General features: G+C 36.3%; 1 protein-coding gene across 2 annotated transcripts in view; it reads left to right on the top strand.

Moving 5' to 3' along the window:
- The window catches only part of SLC66A2 (solute carrier family 66 member 2), a 152855-nt gene that overhangs the window by 67831 nt on the left and 63333 nt on the right, over window positions 1–21691 (top strand). For both annotated transcript variants that reach the window (XM_044667275.1, XM_044667270.1), the window contains one exon: window positions 19595–19811. In XM_044667275.1, coding sequence (XP_044523210.1) covers window positions 19595–19811 — 217 coding nt within the window. The remainder of the gene's footprint in view (window positions 1–19594; window positions 19812–21691) is intronic.

Raw genomic sequence — 21691 nt, 5'->3', positions numbered from 1 at the left:
CCATCACCAGCATATACCACAATTTGTTCAGCCATTCTCCAACTGAAGGACATACCCTCATTTTCCAGTTTTTTGCCACCACAAAAAGCACGACTATAAATATTTTTGTACAAGTCTGTTTATCTATGATCTCTTTGGGGTACAAACCCAACAATGGTATGGCTGGATCAAAGGGCAGGCATTCTTTTATAGCCTTTTGAGCGTAGTTCCAAATTGCCATCCAGAATGGTTGGATCAGTTCACAATTCCACCAGCAATGCGTTAATGTCCCAGTTTTGCCACATCCCCTCCAGCATTCATTACTCTCCCCTTCTTTCATTTTAGCCAATCTGCTAGGTGTGAGGTGATACCTCAGCATGTTTTGATTTTCATTTCTCTAATTATTAGAGATTTAGAACACTTTCTCATGTGTTTATTGAGAGTTTTGATTTCGTTATCTGAAAATTGTGTATTCATGTCTCTTGCCCATTTATCAATTGGGGAATGGCTTGATTTTTTTATACAATTGCTTTAACTCCTTGTATATTTGAGTAATTAGACCCCTGTCAGAGTTTTTGGTTATAAAGATTTTTTCCCAATGTGTTGTTTCCCTTCTGATTTTGGCTACATTGTTTTTGTTTGTACAAAAGTTTTTTAGTTTGATATAATCAAAATAATTTATTTTACATTTTGTAATTTTCTTTTAACTCTTGCTTGGTTTTAAAATCTTTCCTTTCCCAGAGATCTGACAAGTAAACTATTCTATGTTCACTTAACTTATTTATAGTTTCCCTCTTTATATTCAAGTTATTCGCCCATTCTGAATTTATCTTGGTGTAGGGTGTGAGATGTTGATCTAAATCTAATCTCTCCCATATTGTTTTCCAAATTTCCCAACAGTTTTTGTTAAATAGTGGATTTTTTTCCCAAAAGTTGGGCTCTTTGGGTTTATCATATACTGTCTTGCTGATGTCACTTACCCCAAGTCTATTCCACTGATCCTTCCTTCTGTCTCTTACAGTACCATACCGTTTTGATGACCGCTGCTTTATAGTACAATTTAATATCTGGTACTGCTAGTCCCCCTTCCTTCACATTTTTTTTCATTACTTCCCTTGATATTCTTGATCTTTTGTTCTTCCAGATGAACTTTGTTATAATTTTTCCTAATTCAGTAAAAAAGTTTTTTGGTAGTTTGAAAGGTATGGCGCTAAATAGGTAAATTAATTTGGGTAGAATGGTCATTTTTATTATGTTAGCTCATCCTACCCTTGAGCAATCAATGTTTTTTCCAATTGTTTAGATCTAGTTTTAATTGTTTGGAACGTGTTTTATAGTTGTTTCTGTATAATTCCTGTGTTTGTTTTGGTAGATAGATTCCTAAGCATTTTATGTTGTCAAGGGTGATTTTAAATGGTGTTTCTCTTTGTACCTCTTGCTACTGTGATGTATTGGAAATATATAGAAATGCTGATGATTTATGTGCATTTATTTTGTATCCTGCAACTTTGCTAAAGTTGTTCATTATTTCTACAAGCTTCTTAAGTTGATTCTCTAGGATTTTTTAAGTAGACCATCATATCACCTGCAAACAGTGATAGCTTAGTCTCCTCATTGCCTATTTTGATACCTTCAATTTCTTTTTCTTCTCTAATTGCTACTGCTAGTGTTTCTAGTACAATGTTAAATAATAGAGGTGATAATGGGCATCCTTGTTTCACTCCTGATCTTATTGGAAAGGCTTCTAATTTATCCCCATTGCATATGATGCTTGTTGATGGTTTTAGGTATATACTGTTTATTATTTTTAGGAAAGGTCTTTCTATTCCTATACTTTCCAGGGTTTTCAATAGGAATGGGTGCTGTATTTTGTCAAAGGCTTTTTCAGCATCTATTGAGATAACCATGTGGTTTTTGTTGGTTTGCTTGTTGATATGGTCAATTAATTGTGGATGGTTTTCCTGATGTTGAACCATCCTTGCATTCCTGGTATAAATACCACCTGATCATAATGAATAACCCTCATGATGACTTGCTGGAATCCCTTTAATAGTATTCTGTTTAAGATTTTTGCATCTATGTTCATTAGGGAGATTGGTCTATAGTTTTATTTTTCTGTTTTTGATCTACCTGGCTTTGGAATCAGTACCATATTTGTGTCATAAAAGGAATTTGGTAGGACTCCTTCTTTGCTTATTATATCAAATAATTTGTATAGTATTGGGATTAGTTGCTCTTTGAATGTCTGATAGAATTCACTTGTGAATCTATCAGGCCCTGGAGATTTTTTCTTAGGGAATTCTTTGATGGCTTGTTCAATTTCTTTTTCTGATACGTGATTATTTAGGTATTCTATTTCTTTTGCTGTTAATCTAGGCAATTTGTATTTTGGTAAATATTCATCCATATCACCTAGATTGCTATATTTATTGCCATATAATTGGGCAAAATAGTTTTTAATGATTGCCTTAATTTCCCTTTCATTAGAGGTGAGGTTTCCCTTTTCATCTTTGATACTGTCAATTTGGTTTTCTTCTTTCCTTTTTTTTTTTATTATTTTGACCAGTACTTTGTCTATTTTATCTGTTTTTTCAAAATACCAGCTTTCTAGTCTTATTTATTAATTCAATAGTTCTTTTACTTTCAATTTTTTTAATTTCTCCCTTGATTTTTAGTATTTCTAATTTAGTTTTCATCTGGGGATTTTTAATTTGCTCACTTTCTAATTTTTTGAGTTGCATGCCCAATTCATTGATCTCTGCCCTCCGTAATTTGTTAATATATGCACTCAAGGATATAAATTTTCCCCTGAGTACTGCTTTGGCTGCATCCCACAGAGTTTGGTAGGCTGTCTCATCATTGTCATTCTCTTCAATGAAATTGCTGATTGTTTTTATGATTTCTTCTTTGACTAACTGGTTTTAGAGAATCATATTTAATTTCCAATTGGTTTTTGATTTGCTTATCCAGGTGCCATTACTAATTATTATTTTTATTGCATTATGATCTGAGAAGGTTAAATTTATTATTTCTGCTCTTTTGCATTTGTTTGCAATGTTTCTATGCCCTATTACATGGTCAGTCTTTTTAAATGTACCATGTGCAGCTGAAAAGAAGGTGTATTCCTTTTTTGTCCCTATTTATTTTTCTCCACATATCCAATCTAATTTTTTTAGGACTTCATTCATCTCTCTTACCTCTTTCTCATTTATTTTTTGGTTTGATTTATCTAGATCTGAAAGAGAAATATTTAGATCTCCTACTACTATGGTTTTACTATCTATTTCCTCCTTGAGATCTGCCAGTTTCTCCTTTACAAATCTGGTTGCTATGCCATTTGGTGCATACATATTCAGCAATGTTATTTCCTCATTGTCTATACTGCCTTTAATCAGGATGTAATCATCTTCCCTGTCTTTTTTAATCATATCTATTTTTACTTTGGCTTTGTCAGAAATCATAATTGCCTCTCCTGCCTTCTTGTTCTCATTTGAGGCCCAAAGGATTTTGCTCAAGTCCTTTACCTTAAACCTGTGTATGTCCACCCGCCTCATATGTGTTTCTTGTAGACAACATATGGTAGGATTTTGGTTTCTAATCCTCTCTGCTATTTGCTTCCTTTTTATGGGCAAGTTCATCCCATTCACATTCAGTTATAATTATCAGTTTTACGCTGACATTTTGGTATCTTCTCCTAGTTCTACCTCTTCTTCTTACACTATTTCCTTTTAAACAAGTGGTTTGCTTTATGCCAGTAACCCTTGTCCCCTCCCTTTATTTACTTCCCTTTCTATCCCCTCCCTTATTATTCACCTCTTTTTATTTTTAAGGCCTAATGAATTCCCTCTCCCTTTTTTGACCTCCCCACTCCCCTGCTCCCCCTGGTTTATCCATTCTAACTTTCTCAGTAGGGCTAGATAGAGTTTTATATCGCAATGGATAAAGGTACTCTTCCCTCTAAGGGTTAATTACACTGAGAGTAAGGTTTAAATATTACCTCTTAATGCTCTCTTCCTCTCCTTCTTTTAATAGTATTCATCCCTTCCCCTTCCCGTGCCCTTTTTGTGTGTAATAGAATATTCTATTTTTCTTATTCATTCAAGTTTCTCTTGGTGTCCTCTATTATTCACCCCCCTCTTTCCCACCCCCATATCATCTTAGACCATTTAGTATTCTAACCTCTCCCTATGAATAATTCTTCTAATTACTATAATAGTGAATACTATAATAGTGAATAGAGTTCCTTACAGAGAATTATACATAACATTTCTCCACATAGGAATACAAACAATTAGATCATATTGAAGCCCTTAATGAGGCCAATTTAAAAAATACCAGTTTTCTTTCTTTCCCCTCTGTTTCTTATTTACCTTTTCATGTTTCTCTTGATTTTTGTGGTTGGATATCAAACTTTCCATTTAGTCCTGGTCTTTTCTGTGCAAATACTTGGAAATCTTCTGTCTTGTTGAATGCCCAAACTTTCCCTTGGAAGGTATATAGTTAGTTTTGTTTTATTTTTTTAGGATTTTTTTTTTATAAACCCATGTACTTCGGTGTATTGTCTCATAGGTGGAAGATTGGTAAGGGTGGGCAATGGGGGTCAAGTGACTTGCCCAGGGTCACACAGCTGGGAAGTGGCTGAGGCCAGGTTTGAACCTAGGACCTCCTGTCTCTAGGCCTGACTCTCACTCCACTGAGCTACCCAGCTTCCCCCTATAGTTAGTTTTGATGGGTAAGTGATCCTTTGTTGTAGACCCAGTTCTCTTGCCTTTCTGAATATCATATTCCAAGCCTTGTGGTATTTTAGTGTGGAGGCTGCCAGATCCTGTGTGATCCTGATTAGTGCTCCTTGATATCCAAATTGTCTCTTTCTGGCTTCTTATAAATTTTTTTCTTTTACTTGGAAGCTCTTGAATTTGGCTATTATATTCCTGGGGGTTGTCTTTTCTGGGTCTAGTGTAGAGGGTGATCTATGGATCCTTTTAATGTCTATATTGCCCTCTTGTTGTAGAACTTCAGGGCAATTTTGCTGAATAATTTCTTTTAGTATGGAGTCCAAATTTCTATTTCTGCTTTTTCAGGAAGACCAATGATTCTCAGATTGTCCCTTCTAGACCTGTTTTCTTGGTCTGTCACTTTCTCATTGAGGTATTTCATGTTTCCTTCTATTTTATCAGTCTTTTGACTTTGTTTTAATTGTTCTTGCTGTCTTGAGAGATCATTAGCTTCTAATTGCTCAATTCTAGCCTTTAGGGACTGTTTTTCAGCTATAATCTTTTGGTTTTCCTCTTCAATCTGGTCATTTCTGGTCTTCAGTTTACTTGTCTCGCCTTCCAGTTGTGAAATTCTGCCTTTTAAACTGTTATTTTCTTTCAAAAAGCCAGATTTTGGTTTCAAATTTGCTTACCATTTTGTTTGATTTTGGGGCATCTTTCTCCAATTGGGAGTTTCTGTCTTCTGACCTGTTAATTTCCTTTTGAACTACTTCCCACTTCTTTTGCCAAATCTCTTCCATCTTTCTCATCATCAGATTTGAACTCTTCAGTAGCTTATGAACAGTTTTCATTATTTTGGGAAGGTTTGGATATGATTACTTGCTTATTCTCCTCTGCTGTTTGCTCTGTTGTCTGGATTTTATCTGTGTAAAAGTTGCCAAGTGTTACAGATTTCTTCTTGATGATCTTTCGCTTTTGGGGTTCTTGTCTCTGGCTTGCCATTGTTAGCCCTGTGCCCTCTCAGAAGTTTATCCTCACACTTAGGGTCTGTCTGCGCTCTTTAGGCTCCCGAGGTCGAGTTCTCAGAGTCAAGCCTCCTGGTGGCCCTTGCTTGTTCCTCTGCCTGAGGCTCCTTTAACAGTCTCAGGGAGCTGCTTCCACAGTCGTGCACCCCTCTGCACTGGGACCTCACTCAAGGTCCCTGCCTACGCTCAGGATCCATGTCTGCGCTTGTTTCCACGCCCGCACTCATGCCTGTGCTCATGGTCTGTGTTCAAAGTCCACACATTCTTTAGCCTCTTGACGTCTTAAGTCTTGCTGCTCTCAGGATCAGGCCCTGGTGACCCCAGGTAGCTGCCAAGGACTTAATGGGTGCCCCAAACTTGCTCTAACTCTTGTGGCCTGGCTTTGGCACTGTAGGTGATGTAGGGTGGGGAGGGGTTGCTCAGCTTGAGTTTTAGTGAGAGCTTTTTCACCCCTTTATAGCATGGAAATGCCCTGATTCCACGTACCTCCAGTGCTGCACCCTGTTGTGGGGTCCCTTCGTTCTTCTGGATTTGTTTTTATGTCTTCTTGAGGAGTCCTATGTGTTTCGGTTAGGAGAGGTTAAGCAGCTGCTTTTTACTCTGTTGCCATTTTAATCAGGAAGTCCTGATATTTTCTATTTCTTACATCACCATGTGTCTCTCCTCTTCCTCCACCCAGAGAGGCATTCCAAATAATATTTTTAGAGAGAGAAATAATTAATACATCTGATCAGTACATTGAAAAAGTCTGAAAATGTGTAATGTGTAACACCTATGTATCTCTCACTTCCATGAAGAAGTCTCATTTGATTCCTTCTTGATCTTTATTAATTTAGTTATGTTCACTTTTGTTTTTTTAGGTGTGTTCTTTCTATTCATATTGTTGCAGTTATATTCTCTCATTCTGTCTCTCCCCCCCCTTTTGTCCCTCTCTCCTATATAATTTGACTCAATATTAGTTCATAGATCATAGCTCTTTCTATGTTTTTCTCTATATTCATCACATTATTTCTTAAAGCACAGTAATCTTCTTTGGTGTTTATGTACCACAGTTTTTTAAACCATTCCTTAGTTGATCAGCATTACTGTTTCTAGTTCTTTGTTATCACAAAAGTATTGCTATAAATATTTTCTTGTATATGGGGCATTTCTTATCAATTACTTCCTTAGGGTATAAACCAGGTAATGGAGTCTCTGGTTCAAAGGGTATGTATATTTTAGTCACTTAATTTTCGTATTTCTACATTGTTTTCCAAGATGTTTATAACATATCACAGTTCTACCAACAGTGTGTTAGTGTGCATATCATTCTATAACTCCTCTAAATATAACTATAACTCCTCTTGCCTTTTGGGGGGATCACTTTTGTCTATTTGAGGAGTCTCTCGTAAAACTTTGTTTTTTTTCACATTTCTCTTTATATTAATGTTTTGGGGCATTCTTTTATAATTCTTTTGACAACTGTTTGCTTATCTTTTGACCATTTATCTTTTGGGGAATGGCATACACATATGTATACATACAAACATGTATATACACATGTAAATGTATAGTTGTTTGCATATCTTGGAAACCCAACCCTAGTCAGAGAAATTTCATGCAAAGATTTTCCTTTTCTAATCCTAGATGTGCTAATTTTTTTTTTTGTCTAGAAGCTCTTCAGTTTTACATTATAAAAAGTCATCTATTTTATCTTTTGTAATTTCCTCTTATTTCTTGTTTGGTTAAGAGTACATCTATCTAGTCATAGCTACAAGAAGTAAAGTTTTGTCATAAGTCTAATTTTTGCCAAACTGTTTTCCAGTTTTCCCCAGAACTTTTTAATCAAATTAGGATTTTTTCCCCTAGGTTTCCATGGGAATTTTGTATTCAAACAAGGGGAATCAAGAATAATATTGGGGTCTCTTAATTCTTTCTCATCAGCCATACTATTTTAGGAATTCCCAGAGCAGCCCAGGAATTCCCAAGTCTAGGACTGTTGGTTGATTCTGTAAGAGGGTGATTTTAGGGGATGGGACTAGATGGTTAATATAGGCTAGTATCAGAATATTTAACAGGTTTGGGAAGGCTAACAGAATCAGTAGTGTAAGGGTGACTGTGGGTTGATAGACTGATGAGACCCAGTCAGGCAGAACCTGTCCTGAGATAACACACACAGACCACTCATTAACAGGGATAGATGTTGAATTTTTATAATAAGGAATGGTGGAAAGGGAATTTGGATAACCCTAAACTAATATCAACTACCTAAACCTCCCCCCAGATCTAAAGTTGTTCCCTTGCTGGAAGTCTTCAGAGTAATTTCCTACACTGAGCCTAGCCTCTCTGACCTAAAAGATCCCCAGTCCTACTCTAGCTCAGCTTGCACTAAACCAACCCCTCCCCCCTTTTGGTCGTAATAGAGAAGTGGTCTATGGCAGGTTATCTGGGCCCAGGGAAAAGATCTTACAAGGACCCCAGACCTGATCTTACATACAGCTGGTCCAAAAGACTCAGAATCACACCAGGAACTCAGTAGATCAAAGCAAGTAGCAGGTAAGCAGGTAGGATGGGAGATTAAAGTAGCTAGTCTTCTCCAATTTAAACCATAGAAAACAGGTAACTGTCTGAACCCACTTCTTTCCAAAATTCCAGAATCTTTATCCTCCTGCCACTCTCCCTTGTAGACCTGACATGCTAAAATCCTCTTCTTATAAACAATACTGAAGTCATTTCTCCAAGTTGGCTGTTGCTAACTTGTACTTCTCTGAAGTTATCAGAGATTTCTACTGAAATGTAGAAGAGTGAATGGTATGTGCATGTATCTCTGGAGAGCTTAAATACTAAAGGAAGCAACATTGTGGAAGAAGTTAACACTGAAATAAAATTATTAAATAAATTAACCTCAGACTTAATTGGGGTAAACTTCATGTGAAATAAACTTCATTCATCTTTCAGATGAAGCATGCACAATATTTCCTTTATATTTGAAAGTATCCCCAGCAGTACTGGAAACTTTAAGTAGAGTATTCAGCTTTAAAAGAACCCAATTTCTCTGGATTGATTGAAGAAGGACTTAATAAGTAGCTCTTTTTCTTCTCTGTGGTTCAGTTGATATTAATGACTTTGTCAGTTCTCATCTGAAAGGCAGCAGATGCTTCCTCCTATCCCTATGCCATTTTTGTCTTTAGTCAGGTCAGTTTTCATCTGCCCTTTATGCCATTCAAGATTATCCTAACATAAAAACCTTCTTAGCTGTCTGGATAGAAGTTCATTTTTGTCTCAAGTTTTCACTTCTCTCCATTGCCTAGACACTTGACAGAGAAGGCCTGGGTTTGTTTTCATTCAATGAATTTTTAAGCCTTGTGTTCCAGAAACAGTATAGACTACAGCAGTGATGGACAAACTGGCCGGCGGGCCACATGTGGCTCCCTGAAATGTTCTATCCGGCTGTGTGACATTATTCCTAATCTGATGAATACAGTGAGTAGGATACAATACAATGAAACCTCGAAAGTGTTGCCTTAGAAACAGACTGACAGATGAGCATTTCCTTTCCTTTGGCCCCCTCTTTAAAAAGTTTGCCCATCACTGGAATATAGTAATTTTTCTTTTGTCCCTTTTATTTTGGATTAGGGTTACTATTCGTTTGAGATTTTAATTAGTGGAGAGATGGTGGGGGAAAATTTACCATGCCTCAGATAAACCTTAATCTTGAAACTACCCTTCCTCTGGACTGGTATAGGTAAATTTCCAAGCACATGTTCTCTGCTGCAATCTAGAACACAGCAACTGAAGATGCTGATGTTCTTTGATGAATCAGTGAACTGGAACTGGATTCATGGTTCTTTGTGAAGATTCTTGTTTATAAACTTCACCTAGAGCCTTTTTTTTTTATTTTTAAGGGCCAGTATATTAAGATATTGTCTAAATTTTAATCATTTTTTGGGAAAAGTGTGACAAATTCTAGTATATTTATAAAATTTCGCATGTTCTCATGCATAGGTACAGATAGTTGTGCTGAAAGTAAATAAAACTTTAAACAAATTGTTAGTGGTAACATAATTGTAAGAGAGATTTTAAACAATAAATTAGCAGTAGGTCTTCTTTGGCATTTGCATTATCCTTAACTCTTCATTCACACTCACCTCATGTATCCAGTTTGTTGTCAAAATTTATAGTTTCTGCTTTTATAGCTTTTTTTTTTGGTATACGTTTCCTTCTTTCCTTTCACATAGCCACCAACCTAATATATGCATCGTTTTATCATCTCTCACCTGGACCACTGCAGTAGCTTCCTTAGTAGTTTTTCTTTCTCATGCCACCTGAATCAATAATTTATCTTCTACTCAGCTGCCAAAGTGATTTTTTTAAAACCCTTAACTTCTGTGTATTGGCTCCTTGGCAGAAGAGTGGTAAGGGTGGGCAATGGGGGTCAAGTGACTTGCCCAGGGTCACACAGCTGGGAAGTGTCTGAGGCCGGATTTGAACCTAGGATCTCCTGTCTCTAGGCCTGACTCTCAATCCACTGAGCTACCCATCTGCCCCCCTAAAGTGATTTTCTTAACATGCAGATGTGTCCATGTCCTATCTCTCTTCACCCCATCATTAAACTCCAATGGTTCCCTATTACCCTCAAAATCAAATATAAAACCATCTGTTTGACTTTTGAATTCCTTCATAACTCAGCTCCTCCTTTTTCCATTTTTAAAAATTCCTTTATCCATTCTAAGTAGTCTGATCCAGTGACATTTGGCCTCCTGGTTCGTCCTTGAATTAGACACTCCATCTTTCAACCATGGCCTTTTCAGTGACTGTCTCTCATTGTAAGGATGGGATTTTGTGATTTTCCCTTGTTGTCTCTCAGGCACACTGGCTCTTAAATGACTTATTATTCACAAATCAGGGATTGAGGAAAGGGGTGAAGGGCAGAGGGATTTTGGGAATGCCCTCTTCACTATTCCTATGTGTAAAGGAGGGTTATTGAGACCTTTTATCTAGGTGTTTTAACACAGCTGAATGATGTTACTTTAAGTAGGATTATGTGACACTGCAGCTGGGTATGATCTATGTTAAACCAGCTGACAGGCCCCACCACTAGGTTGATTCCTTCTTCACAACTGACCAATGAGACAGTAAAAGATTCTTCCCCAACTGTCAGTACTAAGTAAACTCAATGCTTAGTAAACTCAAATTATTAAAGATGTTTATAGTTGACTGCTATTGGTTGGTTGTGGTGTTGATCCTGATGATAGAAGATCAATAATCATTTGAATGAGCTTGATGAAGGAAAGGAAAAGTTTCAGCTGACATCTTTCCCCTAAGAATCTTCAACACTGATCAAGTTAGTACAGGCTCCTCTCTTTTAAACTTGTTTAATGAAGGTAAACAAGGATAGGAAAAGGATGGATTGAAATAAAGAGGAAAGAGGGATTGGGAATGAATCCTAGAACCTTGTTTAATTAACTAAGCCTATAATAAATTTCAGGAGTTTTCAGGTGAAGCTGATTCACTGAACCTGCCAGGCTAGTTGCCTTAGCCAGGCCTCAAGGCCTGACTCATTTGCTGGATGTTCTAGCTCAATTCAAGTTGGCTTGGCTTAACAGAGTTGATCTTCAATATTTATTTTCTTGTTGGTTTTTAGAAAGTTGTATATTATTGATAAAGTATAGGAATGGTTGCTGATAGCACTGAATGAGCAATGAGCCTAGGTAACTATTCCTATAAGGTATAGGTTAACTTTAGCTTGGAGACAATTTTGAAATGCCTACCCTCCTACTGTTCTCCAGACTGAGACCCCAAGAATAGTCATCGGCCTCAATTTATAGGGTACTCTTAACAGACTTTTTGGTCTCATGCTAGCTCATGCCACCCCTGCATTCTGCATTCCAACCTTAGCAACTGGCAACTATCCTGGCCCAATATGGCTTCTTGCAAAGGTATTTACATATGGTGTCTGTCACTTAGGTAGGAACTCTAGTGGTTCCAACTCCTAAGCTTCTCCCCCCCACTTCCCCTTCTATTTCTATTTCCTATTTTTATCCTTTCCTGTAATTGTAAGCTTTGACTGAAAAGGGTCTCTCAGCAAGGATGGGTAATGAGTGAGGGGAGACTAAGAGATTGCTCCCAATGGAGTCCAAAATCTTAGCTGACTTGATGGTTGTAATCTTGAAAAATGTGTTGTGATGAAATGGCTGTGATCAGGGAATCTGGGTTTCAGTTTCCAAGAGAAAGATCCTCAGCTAGGCCTCTGGACCAATCAGAGCTGGGTTTTCTCCCTCTTCACTCTTCCCAGCCCTCAGCCTGAAGGACCTCTCCCTTCTCCTGGGAGAAATTCCCCAGAATCCTCTGCTGGGTCTCAACTGTCAGCAACTGCCTTCTCCTTTGGTTCCATCTCCTTTGCACAAAAATCCCATCCTTACATAATACATGGAATGTGCTCCTTCCTCACCTCTCATTTCTGACTTCATAGCTAAACTAAAATATCACATGCCTGCAATAAATTTTTTCCAATTCCCCTTAATTCTAGTACTTTCCTGCTGAGATTATTTCCAATTTTATCATTCATATGTGTGTATGTATCTGTCTTGTTTATACATGGTTTACATGTTGTCTCCCATTAAACTGTGAGCTTCTTGACAGTAGGGATTGTTTATTGCTTTTCTTTGTATTTCTAGTATTAAGCATAGAACCTAACACTTAGTGGGCTTCTCAAATGGCTTGTTGACCACCTTACTGACTTCTCTGTCACTCATATCGCTGTCCCTCTTGAATATAAATATCTAAAGTTATCAAAGTAAGAAAATTCCAAAATAAGATATACTTTCTAATTTTAGGAATGTGTATATGACAGAAGTATTTCTAATTTTAGAGATGTATATGTTATATATTAAATATAAATGTAAATTTCACTTATTAGTTATAAGTGAATTATATTTTATTATAAGTGAAATATAATAAATTAATATAGTAATTATAAATATAAAATGCATTTATTAACAGAGTACAATGTGACAATCATTAATACATCATTGTATAATATGGATAGGGTAGGGTTAGGGACTGGACCTGTGATTTTTTTATTTGTGTAAGTATCAAAACCTAGTCTCATAGAATTGTCCAGAGCACTGTTGTCAAACTCAAAAGAAACAAAGCAGTATGTAAGGATCCCTGGGGGCTGCGTATTGACTTAGAGAACTATATAGTAACATTATCTATGTTCTGTTTCATTTTATTTATTTTGTTAAATATTTCCCACTCTTGACACAAATGATCTAGAGTACTGAGGAGTTTTAATGACTTGCACAATGTCACACAGCCATTAATGTCAAAGCTGATAATTAAGTTCAGATCTTTCTAGCTCTGAGGCCAGATCTTTTTATTATGAAACACTACCTTTGAATTATGATTATCACTAGCATAAAAGTATTATATGAACTTATTGTACCCATATAGTTATACATTTACATATAATATGTATTTAATTAAATTGAGAGATTAGTAAAATTTATTTGAAGATCAAGAGAAGCCTTTGATAACTTTCTAAGAAGAATTCTAGGAAGTACTAACCCCATAAAGGACCACACTATACACTTGGAACTCTTTTATTGGCCAGATAGAATTGTCACTTGTGATATTTCAAAAGCTGAAAAGAAGCAAGAGTTTCACTTTTTGCGAATCAGGAAGAACAGACTTTACTAAAAGAAGATATTAATTAGAAGTTGTGAAAATGTCTCATATGTTTTTCTTTCTAGAGATAGGAACCTTTTTATACAGCTGGGTTCTTGCAGCCAAGGTAAAACATTTGCTCTTCTCTCATTAACAAAGAAGCCAGTGTTCCAAAGTGTCTTATATTAGGTCCAGTATGTGTGCAACTCAGGCTTGGAAGTTCTGCTACCTCCTATGTCATGAATCAGTCATGTAGGGAGCAGAGCAGTCATCTTAGATTCCAAAAAACAAAATTCCAGTGTTCAGGTTCTACTTTTTGATTTGTGTTTTCAAAGGAAAACAAAGGAAAGGATCATACAGGACTCTAATCAACTGAAGTGTAGACATGATAACTCCTGGGCCCTTTTTATTCTTCATAGATTCACACACACACGTGTGTGTGTGTGTGTGTGTGTGCATGAATGTTTTTATTTATGTTTATAGCCACTGCCTTGGCTCTGGAAAGTTTACTTGTGTGCAAAACTGGATAATGCTTATTGCTTAGTTTCAGTGCACTGAAGGAAAATTGATAGGAGCCAGCTTGCCTTTAAGGGTTTTGGAAATTTATAGTATTTGGATGTTAATCTCTTTAATTTCTTATATGATCTGTTCTGTAGAATCTTGCCTCCTCAATAGAACTGTTGCCATATAGCTATTTATTTGGATTTGTTATAATTAAATGGACTATTAGTATGATTCTTAAATTGTAAAAATTTAAAAGCTAGGAGGTAAAACTTGTTTACAGTATGAACTTTTGCCATAAACTATTATTCTTAGCATTCTCATCCTTATAAGCTCAGTCTTGTACTCATCCATTAACCTTTCTGCTTGGGAAGAGTTATTTCTAAGCAAGTAGGGAAGAATGCTAATTTTTCTTTGTTGTACTCCAGACTTTCCTGGGAAAGACTAGTGGCTTTTTTTTTTTTGTTAAAGAGAAAGTGTGGGCTGGTAATTTCTTTTGTACTTCTCTTTTATACTTATTAGGTATTGTATATCAGCTTAATCACATGGGGGCAGATTCTGTAGGTGGTTTTGCTATTTAAATTTTGGTTAAATTTGCTTTTGTTTCTTAATGTTGATAACCTTTTTGAAGGCTTGATGCAGCCAGGTTCTGAGTATGGAAAAAACATGCCAGAAAATCTGTCTTGCCATTTTAGTGTGTACACAAATGGAAGTGTTCCGACAGTCTTTCTGCTATGGCATCACCATTCTAGCCTGAATAAAAACAAAACAAAACACGTTAGCTCTTAACCTTCTGGGTACCAGATTTGATTGTATTTTGGGATAGGACTGAAATGGAGAAAGAGTCTGGTTTACTTTTCTGCTGGGGCATGCCTTACTTTCTCTCATCTCTGTAATCAGTTTCCTTCATTCCCTACAACATAGCTGATTTTGTTTAAAAGAGCTTTATGGGAGGGAAGAATGTGATCCTCTGAACCTTCATGTTTACTGTGGCATTAGCTGTGATGTTTATACCTTTAGTACATTCATTTGGAAACTTGTAAAAGTGGGTGATTGATTTATCTGAATCTGCTTTGCAAAATTTGCTTGTATGACACATGCTAGTTTAATCATCAGAATAGAGACCAGCAGTCATGATCCAGGGAGAAAACATTGGTAGGAAACATGACATTATCTACTTAGTTACAGACTCTCATATGTGTTCCTATTCAATTTCCATTCATTCTGAAGAGGAAATTAAACACTGATAATGCTTAGGAAGGATTTGCCTGTTTAGTTTACATTTGGAATCGCATTGAAGGTGGCATTTCTCATTCCAATATTTAAAAAATGTTTATTGACTGATTGTCATATCATACCAGAAACTTACAGCCTTCCTTCCCACATCAAGGGCCCTGAAGCTCAAAGATGGACAAAGTAAGTAGATGGCAAATATTATTCCTTTCTTAGACTCATCATTAATCAATTCAATGTAACTTTGGGCAAGGTCTCTGTGTAACTTATTAAAAATGAAAGCAAAAAACAGACATACATACATGAAACTTTAAAAAAGAACACTGAAAAAATTTTCCCATCCCCTCTCTAAAGGAAATGCCTTTTGGAGATGCATTATTTAATAATGTGCTGTCTTTACTATAGAAATCTATTATCAACATGCATTTGTAAAGCTTCTACTACATGCCAGTCAGTAGGGATACTAAAGCTGAAGAGAAGTAGTCTCTGCTATTAAGAAGCTTACATTCTGTTGTGAGAGACAAAAAAAGTTCATAAACTTAACAAGCTTAAACCTACCCTAAGACTTTTGGGGCACATTGTCTAACTATAGATGAAGTAATTTGCGTGGGAAAGAGAGATGCTGACATCTAAGAAGCATCAGGAAAAGTCATCTGTCGGTGGCACTAAACTCAAGCTTTCAAAAGAATTATATCTTCTTACTCTCTCTTTTCTAGTCTTATTACACATTATTCATTTCTATGAACTCTACAGTCTGGCCACAATGGCAAGTTAATATTTCCTCATACACTGTGCTCTCTCCCTCTCTTCTCTCTGGGTCTATCTACCTGAAATTCTTTCTCCTCATGTTGACTTCTTGGAATCAGAGGCTTCCTCCAGATCTCAACTTAAATGCCCCCTTCTGAGGGAGGCCTTTCCTAGTATCTTATTCTTTAAAATTATCTTGTACCTATTATATATGTATCTCTCATGCATATATATATCTCTGCTATAACCATTATCCTTTCTTCATTGGTAGAATAGGAACTAAGAGGTGAAGGGCTGAACAAGTCCTTGCCAACTGGCAGGTATAGATCCTTTTCTATTTCCATTTTTGGCATATACATCTTCCCTGTAAGAATGTAAGCAGTGTTTGACACTGTGCCTAACATAATAAACAATAGAAACTTGTTTCAATAAGGGGTGAAAGTGAGGAGAAAATTCAATATAGGCATTAGGTCCAGGTTCCATCTGCAAAGGTATGGATATGGGAGATGGAGTGTCATGTGAGGAACAGCAAGAGAGCTGGGTTGTAGGACCACAGAGCATATGAAAGGGAATTAATGTGGAATGAACCTTGAAATGTTTTCTGGTGCTAGGTTTTGAAAGACTGGTGCCATCAATGATGACACTGATCTCTAGTCTCTTAGACTTAGTTCTTTAAAAAATTTCAGCACCCTTCCTCTCATTTCATTCTACTACATTCAGTTAACTTCCAAGCCCTTCCTCTTTACTAGCGCTTATTAACTTATCAGAGATCACCTCAAATGTCTTTTAGTTAATCGTTGTCCTTCTCTCATTGTTCTAATTCATTCTATGTACATCTAACCAAGATTCTGAAACACAGTTTATTATTCTAATTCCTTGTTTGATGTACAGTAGTACTATATATATATCATTTAACCTTTGTGCCATGAGAAGATCAAAGACAGAAGGAAAGACTCTTTCTATGTAAAGATACTTCTTTTTGTAGAAATTTTAAAAATTGGAAACAGTGGATGCCTATCATTTGGGGAATGGCTGAACAAATATATAAACAAATATAGGACTATTATTTGTACTATAAGATGAATAGGAAGAATACACAGAAACTTGAGTAGAATTTTATTTTCCCTAAAGGGCAGATACATCTATATTCTATATGTCCCTTCCCACTTTGATAAAATTCCAGCATCTTCCTGTTACATCTAGGATCAGATATAATTTCATCTATTTGACATTTAAACTTCTTCAGAAAATATCTCCATTCTACCTTTCCTAACTTATTACATACTCTTTCCTTCAATGCATTTATGGTCTGAGTTGGCCTTCTTGACCTCCTTCACATATGATACTCTTATCTTTCCCTCTGTGCCTTTGTACTGCCTATCCCTTAAAAAGATTCCCTCATCCCTTCTATTTCTCGGAACTTCTAATTTAATTCCCAAGTCATCTCAAGTGCCACTTTCTATAGAAGGCCTTTCCTGCTAAATGCCTTTTTTCACCCAAGGGTATTTTGTATGTATTAATAATATATGTATTCTTTAGAATAATATATCCTTCTTTAGAATGGATGCTCCTTGATGACAAGATTGGTTCATGTTGTTTCATTTTGTTTTTTTTATATCTAGCACCTGGAGCATTGCCTTGACATATCATGCATACTTAATAAATGCTTGTTAAATTGAGGCATTTATGAACTCATGGAGTGAAGTTAAATGGAGCTAAGAAAATAATCAGTACAGTAATGATAATTGTGTAAAGGAAAATAGCATTGATATTCTCTAGAACTCTGATCACTTAGTGAACATTATTGACTAGAGGACCATCAGTGAAACTTGCCTCCCTTTTGTTGGCAGCTAGGTGTTAGATTATAACTTCAGTATAAGGCATGTGTTATCAGACAGGACCAATTTATTGGTTTGATTTTTTAAAAAATGTATTTGTTATGAGGGAGGGTTTAATAGTCAGGAAGTGATAATAATGTAAAGGCTAAGAATGTTTCAATATAATTTAACTGCTAACCTCTAATCTCCCATCTTCTACTGTATTTCAGACATCTCAAACTGAATATCCAGTAGATATCTTAAACTAAACATATCCAAAACTGAACTCATTTTTCCCCCCTGCTCTTCCTCCCTCTAAACTTCCCTATTACTAACTACAGTACCACTAACCTTCTAGTCCCTTGGGTTTGAAACCTAGGAGTTATCTTTGACACCTCTCTAACTAACTCTCCATTCCAATCTATTGCCCAGGATCGTCACCTTTGCAGCATCTCTTGAAAATGTCCCTTCTCTCCTCTGACACTGCCCCCACTCTGGTTCAGGTCATCATCAATTCACATCTGTATTATTGAAGTGTCCTGTTGCTGGTTTGGCCTGCCTCAAGTCCCTCCCCACCAATCCATCCTTTATCCAGCCACTAAAGTGATTTTTTAAAATTGCAGGTCCAGGTCCATGCCACCCCCTTACTCAGTAAACACCAGTGGTTCCCTGTTGTGTCTAGGATAAAATACAAAGCATTGTTTGTCATTCAAAGCCTCCTATAATCTGGCCCCTTCCTACCTTTCTAGTCAAATTACACTTTACTTCCTGATATGTTATACTCTTTGATTTGGTGACATTGGCCTGCTGGCTGTTCCATGATTAAGACTCTGCATCTCTTTGTTCTGGGCATTCTCTCTAACTATACCTCATGCTGGGAATGATCTCCCTTCTCATCTCTGCTTCCTGTTTTCCCTCACTTGAAGTTCCATATAAAATCCTATCCTTAACAGGAATCCTTTCCCAAGTCCTCTTTATTGTAATGCCTTCCTTCTGTTATTTCCTATTCATCCTATGTAGAACTTATTTGTACATATTTAATAATGTCTTCTAATAGGTTGTGAGCTCCTTGAGGGCAAGGGACTATCTTTTGCCTCTTGTGGTATCCTCATCACTTAGCATAATGATTATATAATAATAATATTATAAAATATAATAATAGTAGATGTTTAATAAATGTTTACTGACTGACTTTCAAATTCTCTAGCCTCCTATTGGCTTTGTATTCTGCTTAATACCAGTCTTCTCCAATTTCCTTCTCTACTTTGCAGCATAGCTCCTGACTTTTGGCCAAGTGGGTCTGCTTCTTCTTTTTCAATATATGACATTGGTTCTGCTCTGTTCCTTTGTTCATGTCCTCTTCTTATCAGTTTTATCACATCCTTCTAGAACTGATTAATTATCTTGTACCCTTTAGGAAATCTCAATAAAGGCTATTCTCTTTCAGTCATATTTTATATCCCTTAAGCACATTTGTAGTCATTTAAATTGTTGTTTTTTAGATTATTCTCAAGATGTTTTCTTCTGTTTCCAAATAGACTTAGGGAATTTTGTTAATTGAGGCTAGAACTTCTGTTCCTTTACTATCTCTTGATAGTGCTGGTCATAGTGCTATATTTACTGTAGTCATTGAAAAATACTTGTGAACGAGATTTGTGTTGGTATTTCTTGAATTTAAGGGCTTCCCACTTCTTAAGGAAACTGATACAGCTGATCAGTGACTTAATAGCATGTGAGAGAGTAATACTACCACTATGATTTTTGCATGAAAATCCATTTATCTTGTCAACTGAATATAAAAATCAAGTACATATGATGAAATTACTCTTTGGAACCTTACATTACCAACAAACTCAGCTACATACCAGATAAAGGCTTTCTTGAAAAGTTTTACATTTCCTCCCTTCCTCTTCTCTCCTTCTGCTGTTAGACTTTGATTTGCACTATTTCTGGCATTGGAGCAAGTTCACGGACTACGTGCAGTGTGTGTTGACTTTCACGGGAGTGACTGGATACATCACTTACCTCTCTCTTGATTCTGCTCTGTTTGTGGAAACGCTGGGGTTTCTGGCTGTATTCACGGAGGCCATGCTGGGTGTGCCACAGCTCTATCGGAACTACCAGAATAGATCCACTGAAGGAATGAGGTAGGAGAAAAGCTGAATCTTGGGTTGTTCCTAATGATTGTTCTTTATATTCTCATTTAAAGACACCTTTTACTTTCAATCTCCCCAAATTCCTGGGACATTGTATATAAGGGACATTTTGTAAATCAAACGATAGTTTACTTTCTCTGGTACCTTTAATTTCAAAGATGTTTTATTCCATTTTAATTGCTAGAGTGAGACTCTGGGGATAGGAAGGCTATGCAACATGCAGGGAATGTGTAGCCCCAACAAGATACATGGTCTAGAAGTACATTCCATGTAAAAATTACAGATTTTTTTCCTACCAGAAAATTCCACTCCATGGCACATCATCATTTTTTTGATAGATCAGATCACATGATGATAAAGCCTTTATGGGCAATTAACACAAAACTATAAGACCAAGAACCAGTCTTCAATAGGTAAGTGGTCAAAGGACACAAACAAACAGTTCACAAAAATAGGATTGCAGGATATTAACAACTATTTGAATGATTGTTTCAATCATTAATGTTAAGAGAACTGCTTGATCAAATCACTCTGAGATTTCACCTTATCTGTAGCAAATTGGCATATATGAAAAAAAAATACACACTATTTGAGGGACTGTGAATAGACATCGGAGTGGTTTTTTTTTTCCTTCTCCAGCTCATTTTACATATGGGGAAACTGAGGGAGGCAAGGGTAAATGACTTGCCCAGGGTCACACAGGTATAAGTGTTTTGTGGCCAAATTTGAACTCTGGCCTTCCTGATCATTGACCTGGAGTAGGGACATGGATAACTAAACAATTTGTAATGTATGAATGTAATAGTCATACTGCACTCTTAAGTGGTGATGAATGTGAAGAAAGTAGAAGTCAATTTGAAGATATGTCATATAAAAGAACTAATGAAGAATATCAGAAAGGCTCTAATTGTGGAATTAGAGGATCTGGTCTCAAATACTGCCTTTCATGATTACTATTCAAAAGGAAGGAGGGAAAAATAATGAAACTGAATGCACTGTAATTATATGTTATAACCAAACTTGACTTTGGAGAAGAGATTGGAAAACATAACTTCTTCCCTTCTCTTCAGACAATGGCAGACTACAATTGTAGGACAATGCATCTACTATTAAACATGGTTGATGTTTTGATTAGTTTTGCTTGAATTTCTTTTCCACTCTCCACCTTTTTATCGTTTATTACCACAGGTGCATCATGGGATAGAAGAGGTATATTTAGAAATGAAAGTGATGTAAAAACAAAATATATTAATATTTTTTAAAAATCTTGAGGCTTCCAGTAGCAACAGACGAGTGTAATTTTCATACCTCTCCAGATTTTACATGCCTTGTACCAATTCTACAGATTAGATAAATAAACTTAGTTTCAACTCTTTTGACTTAGTAATACTTTAAAAGTTTATTTCCCTGAAGAATCTCTTTTCTTAAAACAATTCCATCCCCCAAAATAAAAACAAAGTAGTAAATTGTTTTGCAATTTAGTAATCAGTAATTTGCAGGTTTGCAATTTAGTACAAATTACTTTGCAAAATAAGAATCCTTTGAAGTGCAAATCAGCATATAATTTTATAATCTGAAGGGAATCTTAGTTTAGATCATATCTAGTCTAATGTCTCCTCAGTATATACATTCTTTTAGTGGTATATCACTGATAGAGTACTATCTAACCTTTGTCTGAATGCTTTCAGTGATAGGAAATTTACTACCTAACAACTCAACATTACCTTTAGGAATGTTAAAATCATTATCTGGGACAAGATGGATGCCACTTTGAATGACTAGACTAGCAGCTTGAGAATCTTGGAATGTTCCCAGGTGCCGTGAGCCAAGGGCAAAAAGCAGTTGGTCCCAGCCCTATAAATACCTCCAAG

Source organism: Gracilinanus agilis, chromosome 1 (genome assembly GCF_016433145.1).
Source record: "Gracilinanus agilis isolate LMUSP501 chromosome 1, AgileGrace, whole genome shotgun sequence".
In the NCBI taxonomy this organism is placed as follows: domain Eukaryota; kingdom Metazoa; phylum Chordata; class Mammalia; order Didelphimorphia; family Didelphidae; genus Gracilinanus; species Gracilinanus agilis.
This window is presented reverse-complemented; position numbering and strand designations above follow the sequence as displayed.